General features: G+C 41.3%; 1 protein-coding gene across 1 annotated transcript; it reads left to right on the top strand.

Moving 5' to 3' along the window:
- Positions 1 to 4499: 4499 nt before the first annotated feature.
- On the top strand, positions 4500 to 6876 carry SARC_10939 (hypothetical protein). Its single transcript, XM_014294992.1, has 3 exons — positions 4500 to 4803; positions 5822 to 5952; positions 6762 to 6876. The coding sequence occupies exons 1-3, from the start codon at positions 4641 to 4643 to the stop codon at positions 6873 to 6875; spliced, it is 408 nt and encodes a 135-aa protein (XP_014150467.1). The 5' UTR covers positions 4500 to 4640; the 3' UTR covers position 6876.
- Positions 6877 to 7295: the final 419 nt, after the last annotated feature.

Below are 7295 nucleotides of genomic sequence, written 5' to 3'. Positions count from 1 at the left end.
TGTATGTGTGTGTGTGTATGTAGCTACCCATGCACAAAAACAGGCTTTTGTGTATCGCTGAAAAAAACTTGAGCATACCTTTATACAACTACAACTTCACGAAAAAGGTTAACGGTGTATAGCTAAACATACACTTACGTGTGCCTGTATCGGTGGCATTGCCGGCACAGTTGGCAATGGCTGCTATTTGCTGTAGTCTATTCTGTCGGGTAGCCACTGAGAGAACAAAGGGGAATAAATCTCAGTCGTTAGTTGGCAGAACTTTAGACCGTTCAAGTATTACATAGAAGAACGATTTAAGGTGGCAGGAGATACTATTTGTGTAAATTGGTTATAGTGAACGAACCACCCAATCAGAACGAACTGTAGGACTAGCAAATCCTGTGTATCAATAAACTTCAGCTGCAATCATCATAGACAATCTTGTCCTTAATTAGTGTAGAAGTATACGTTACCTTCATTCTGGACCATGCCAAATGCCTCTTTGAGCTGCTGCAGGCGCTTGTACTTTTCTGAGTTCTTCACAAACTGCATGCTCTCCTCAGCCTCCTTCTCCAGCGCTGTTAACGTATTCTGTTGTGATTTCCTGCATACCATCACGCGTCAATACACTCACATGGTTGTGTACACTGTGGATATTTGTATATCTGTACAGTTCACTGTCGGAACTTGCATGGTTACAGTGTAGATGTCCAATGCAAATCTTTGTTCCCCACTTGCGCTTATCTTAATGTTTGACTATACTCATGCATACACATACGTTCACGGATTTTCTTTTGAACCTCTACCTTCAGATATGTATATACATTATTGCCGAAATCGCTTGCGAAGCCTGCACAATAGTATGAGTCTCACTTACTGTGACAATTCCATCAGGTTAGCTCGCTCTGTGAGCTGTGCCTTTAGGGCCCTCACTTGGTTGTTCTGGCTCGTGTGTGCCGCACCGGTGCTATTTCGGTTTTATTTGGTGAGATGAGGTGAAAGAATCATATCTGAATATTTTAGCCGTAGTGCCTAGTAGCTTGGATTACTAGTTAGTTGGGTGCATACCAAGTCCTTCTGAAATATAAATCTCGCTTGTGCAGACGTTTCAAGTCTGAAATTCGAGTGATATTCAGATTAGATCATGTATTTGACCCCCACAACTACATTCGACTTCGTGTAGGTCATTGCCAATCAGAAGTTCAACCCTGATTCCCTGCAGAAAAGTTTAGGACTATACTATAAGATACGAGACCAATACGCAGCCGGCTTTCTCAAGTGTCAAATAGAGAATCACACACTGTAGGCAAAACTCTGAACAACTTCCGTCCGAGAATACATCATCACATATACGGCTCACCGCCTGGAGTGTAGTTCGTGGTCACCCATACGCATTGCCTTCAGCTCGAGCTGTATAGTTTCGTTCAGTATGCGCGTGCGTTCAATGTTGAGTGCCTTCGTCGTCTGCAGGTCCCTTATTGCGCGCTGCATAGCTGTGGCAGCCCATTAAACACAGCGACAACTGCACTCGTGAGTTGTGCATCATAGCAATCATAGCACAGCATTCCAGTATTCTATTGCGAGTGGACTAGTACACTACCCATGTACCTTCACGTGGACTGTGAAGAATCATAATCCTGACGTAGTATCATATCACGTGTGCACCAACACGACGTTGCCTCAACAGGATTGAGCAGTAGCAGGGTTTTAGGCTTTTACATAATCTTGTACAACAATACACCGATTAATCACTTTACGTATGTGCATGAGCTTCAAAACCTGTGATCTAGCATAAAAAAGTTTTATGCTGTATTCTATAACTGTGAAAGCAATACAATATCACATGTACGGCAAAAGCCATAAAGTTCTGGGATAGTCGAGAAAGCTATGTCGCAAGTAATGATTTTACGTAGTTCCGACGAGACTGAAATCCGAAGCGATTATCGCTGTCTCTATATGAGGCTTCACTCTACTGTAAGCAAACATCACGTCACGTACTGATATCCAGGATGTATCAATATATGCATGTAGTTATTTTGTTATTATATATATATATATACCATTCCTTTGTATATAGACTCGTGACAAACCTTCTTCTCTGGCGACCCGCTCCTTGAGAGTATCCAGCAACGCCGAGTGCTCTGTACACAACCATTACCACCATCAAGTGAGATCTGTATCTTATCTATGGTACAAATTAGATGAGATAATATATGCTTGGATATGATTTGAAGCATGGTGCAGACATGAGCCGTATTCACCCGCACTAGGTATCGATATTTCGCATTCCTAGACTTATCCCACCAAAAGGAAGGAGTGCTTAGGCAATCTTCTCTTGATTTTATTATATTTTATGGATATTCACAGTCATAAATGAATCCATTCTGTGTGAAAAGACAATTGATATCACAGGCCTGTAATATGTGATAGCTCCACCCGAAAACTAACGTTGCGATGTGAGGGTCGATTCACAATTTTTGATTCTCATCATTAATTGTAAATATTTCACGATGGATCAACTACGCTTATTTGTTAAATAGTCTGAGGCAAAGATCATACAGTAAGTGATAAACGATTCCTACGAGATGATTGTTTGTGATACTTGAGGGCTCTCCAGTATGTATCTAATCCTAGAGAGGCTGAATTAAATCCTTCCTACTTGGTGTATACAGTACACTCGGTAAACTGCAGACAAACACCCTAGGACAAATATTCAAGCATACATACGAACAGGTAAACACCCAATCGATCCAGAAAGCGATCAGATTAGAAAGTAATGCACAGTACCATTGTCATACGAATATAGCAAGGCACATCCAAGAAAGCAATATTGACCGTTAAATCTCAACTCAATTTAGACAATCAAATACGATTACTCGCTCGTGTTGGCACTCATTGCCTTGCATATATAGCCACAAAAATATATTAAACCCTTCCTTGTAACATGTATTACTACTCAAGTACTGTTGGGGCTGAATACACATTGGTAGTATCATTTCCGTCCTAATAAGGTTTTGGTCCAATTACCGTTTTCCAGGGCGCGTGCTCGGGTAAGAAAGCACTCGGAGAAGCTATCCATGCTTGCACGTTTTGTGTCATAGCAGTCGGTAAAGTGAACCGGCCAATGCCGAAAGGTACACGTTATCTGTTTGGTACTCCGTAGCAGACCTGTATTTCTCGTTAGTATTCGAACGTTCATTGATTTGCCCTTAGAATAGGGTGACAGTATATTTCATTACGTTCGTTGACTTCCTGTAACAAATATTTTATTACGGAACAGATGGTGCCCGTTCGCACAGCAGTGATAATGTGCAGATACAGACGCAGTAGGGTGTACGTCGATGGTAATTATCAGACCTGCATGTGTGGTGCTTATAGCAGGTCTGTGGAATTGAAGGAACTTCCGTTTGTTGGACTCTGCTATCCTTAATGCTGCAATTTCTATACATAGTAATAAACGCGCGTATGACCTAAAATACATATACTAAGATATGTAAACTGTACGAATCTATGCAGATTTTTGTGGTCACACGATGCTCTCGATTCATATTGCAGCTCTGTAATCGCCATTCTGTGCGCGTTCAGCCTCAATGAGCAACTTTTATTCTCATCACGTTCAAAATCAATATTCAAACTTAGTCTCGGCATCAACACCTGGTGCTTGTAGCTGCACGTTAGTTTTACAATATTATCATCCGCCTTCACTTAGAAAAGACATTACTGTACGCTCCATATCATATTAAACTATCAGTCCAGTCTCAGCATCTAACGCCTAGTGTGTGTAACCACCTCCTTCATTTCCTTGCAATACTATCACCCGCATTCACTTCGTCAAGTTCAAGTCGTATGCTCAGCAACAGGTATACCAAATGCAAACAACAACAGATACACAAGCTACACGATTTAATTGTCAGTAGAATATAAATCACAGTGCGACATGTCAGTGACTGACCAGATCCAGATGCAACTGTACACCTCGAGCAGTGGGGATGCCCTATCCTTCACAGTAGCGGGTCTTATCGATACTATATACCCTGTACTATATATGTGCAACGAGGGCCGAGATCCAACACTCAGGCAAACTCTATTTATAAAGTGATCGTTCAGATACAGTATGCAAGTGCTATCTGTTGTGCTTGCTAGAGTTGTGGTGTCCACCTCAGTTCCTTTACTAACTATATACACACCACTCTTTGTGTCTATGTCGTGCGTGAAAGACTGAAAGTGCACCATACAGCTAGCTACACAAGTGATAAAAAAAATATTCAAAATCAGTCACTTTCGTGTGGCTTCAGCCTTCGAAGTTGTAAATAACTTGTAAATATGTCCATTTACTATGTTAGAAAACAGTCCCGCCGAACCAAATTTTCCAACGTTTGCCCAATGGAATTGAGTTTAGGATATATATATTTATATTATTCCTCGTACAGTCACGTACCCTTCTCTTGTTTGATTTCAGAAGGCTATGCAGCATAAATACACGCATTCAAAAATAAATACATGTTCACACAAGGATCCTTTATTAATGGCTTTCAACTGTCTGTACTTATATCTTTTCATATATATAACGTCCATGCGATCTGTAGACTGTAGGCGTACATTTACTTTAAGCTCTATATACCCAGAATAAATATCAATATATATATTATTTTTACAGAATGTCTGTTAGATTGTGGTGTTGTAGACCGGTTACACACCTACTCACAGCTCGAACCGTGTGCATTCAACATAGTATGCGACATGTCTCCAGTGATGTGCTACCTTCAAAGCCAACGTGGTCGGTACGAGAACTTCTCAGGAAGCGAGACGACGTGGCTGTAGGTGTGTGTATTTGAGTACTCATTGTATGTGTACATGTGTTTGAAACGTCGGTATTTACAGGATAGTTTTTATTTTATCTCCATATTTTGAGGAAACGTGGTGTTAGCTCAATAGACTACGCTAATTGATATAATTTTTATGTATATTATGAGTTGCTCTGTCAGCGTTGTGCATCCAATTACACTCAATGAGATACCTTGACCAATTCCCATTTAGTTACGCGTGTTGAACAAGCTCAGTATAAGAGATGATTGGAGTATCGTATTATGTGGTATATTTAGATAGCTCTCTCCAAATATATATGACATGACATAGTTTTTGTATTTGATCAAGCTGCAGGAATTAAAAACCGGAGCGCATGTTTGTCCAAGTATTTAGTGCATGCGCCCTGCAAGCATTGCACACACGTCTCTGCTGCACACACGTCTCTGCAATTCTCTCCATTAATCTCATTAATCACTATGGAAAGACAAGTGTACTGGCAACGTACATTAGTCCTATCGTGCACACTCTTACAGAATGGATGGCTTAGTTCATACATACACAATCGTGTGCATTGAAGACGTAAATGGTACCACACGTAGTTTTGGAATACCGAACTGTGTTTATCATGTACAGCGGCTGGCGCTGTTTGTACACTACATCGTGTGCTGCCGCTGAATGCTGTCTAAATACCTCATAGCTGCATAGTCTGGACTGGGCCTACTGTATTGAATACAAGTGGTATACAAAACATTATCAGTGATAACTATATGCTGGTGTATGTTATCTAGATGGAAATTCACGTGTACGTTACTGGTATTTATAGAGCGAGCTTCATATATCGATGTACCAGGTGATCTTGTTTGTGTTATTGTGTTACTTCTCCGGTACGACGGGTGCGTTTGTTTCGCATGTGCTTCGTATCGCTGTAGTATCGCAATAGGTGACTTTTGGTCATGGTAGTTGGACAGGATCACCCAAACGTTGTAGTTCTAAAACAAAACCACAACGCATTACACCAATCCGGGGTATTCAGATAAGAAAGATATACTCAAAGCGGCTGCCCTGTGTCAGATATCGATGAGTGACAAACAGCTGAAGACAGTGACCAAGGAAGTGGAAGACCTGCTGCACTTTATTAAACACGTACAGGATCAGGACGTTGAGGTGAGCTTGGCCAAATGTTTGTGTGTATTTGGCCACTTTGGACCACTTTTTTTTTGCGAATAAACTTTTAGTATTGTGTAGAAGAGTGTGCATACCGAGCGGTAGAGTACTTATAGTTTGTCCACAGGTGTATGTCTTCACACACCAAACGAATGATTTGTTACTACAATTGTATCAAATCGATAAACTGTACATTGACTGGGTATCATATAACAGCAGGTCTTTATTTCTACGAGTATGCTGATTGGAGTACTTCCAGTCTTATATCTCGAGATCCCTGTATATAGGTAGTAGGTGCTTACGCGCGTTTCTCGCGAAGACTTCAAGTGTATGAAGGCACTTGGGACTTACCCGCATGTACTATCTTACCTACAGTTCGCACATACACTCGTGCATGACTATATGTTGGGATATATAGTTTGTAAGCATTCTTCAAATCTGAGACCGGAGATACCAAGAAAACATCCTGCGAAGCCAAACATACATAATGTTGGAAGTTGGCATCATATTGTATCCGCAATTTCGGCCTAACTAATCGACACAAACCACTCGTGCATAAGTCTCTGTCTGGTAGACTATATGCAGGACTTGCCCCAAACTCACCTTCAGCACCTGCGTGCACAGCCAAGAGCTAGTATGTATTCAACGAATCTTCCCACATGTGACTGTTACTGACATAACGAACTCGAAAGTTAGCAGATCTACCTATATACTGTATCGGTGCCAGTGCCGCCTTGTCCAGAGTGGCTTGCATATCTAGCTACATTAACTCGACATGATCTTCTTTCACGTCTGGTTGTAATTGTCAGGGAATCGAACCCACCTACTCGGTGAAAGATCAGATTAACAGACCCAGACCAGATATGCCTCTGGAGGCCCAGCCAGACCAAGCACACATCACCAAACATGCGAAGGAGGTATGAGATATGATAATGTATTTTGTGAGCGATGTTATGCGATTTACCACCGCTTGTCGGGAGTTCAGAATCTACGACCGCCGTACACTATGACCAATGTGCGATGTTTGGAGCGTGGCATGGTGTGTGTGGATGTAAGCATCTGCGCACGGTTGCTTTCTAGGAATCACCTGCATATACATGCATCAAGTGCTTAGGAAAGGAGTCCATCTCTGATATGTTGGTGTTCAGGGACGCTTGTACTTGTGCGCTCGTGTGTGTGTGTGTGTGTGTGCCTATGTATACATGTTTGTATCAGTACTGTCGCTTGGATCGTGTACGTATCTTCTATACTGATATACTATGCCGATTTCCAAATAAATTCTTGTTGCCTTTATTGGTAATGTCAAAATAATGTATGACCGGTTGTAAATATATTGCAATATA

Source organism: Sphaeroforma arctica (assembly GCF_001186125.1).
Source record: "Sphaeroforma arctica JP610 unplaced genomic scaffold supercont1.1451, whole genome shotgun sequence".
In the NCBI taxonomy this organism is placed as follows: Eukaryota; class Ichthyosporea; order Ichthyophonida; genus Sphaeroforma; species Sphaeroforma arctica.
The sequence above is the reverse complement of the archived record's forward strand: the minus strand, read 5'-3'. Positions and strand labels throughout refer to the sequence as shown.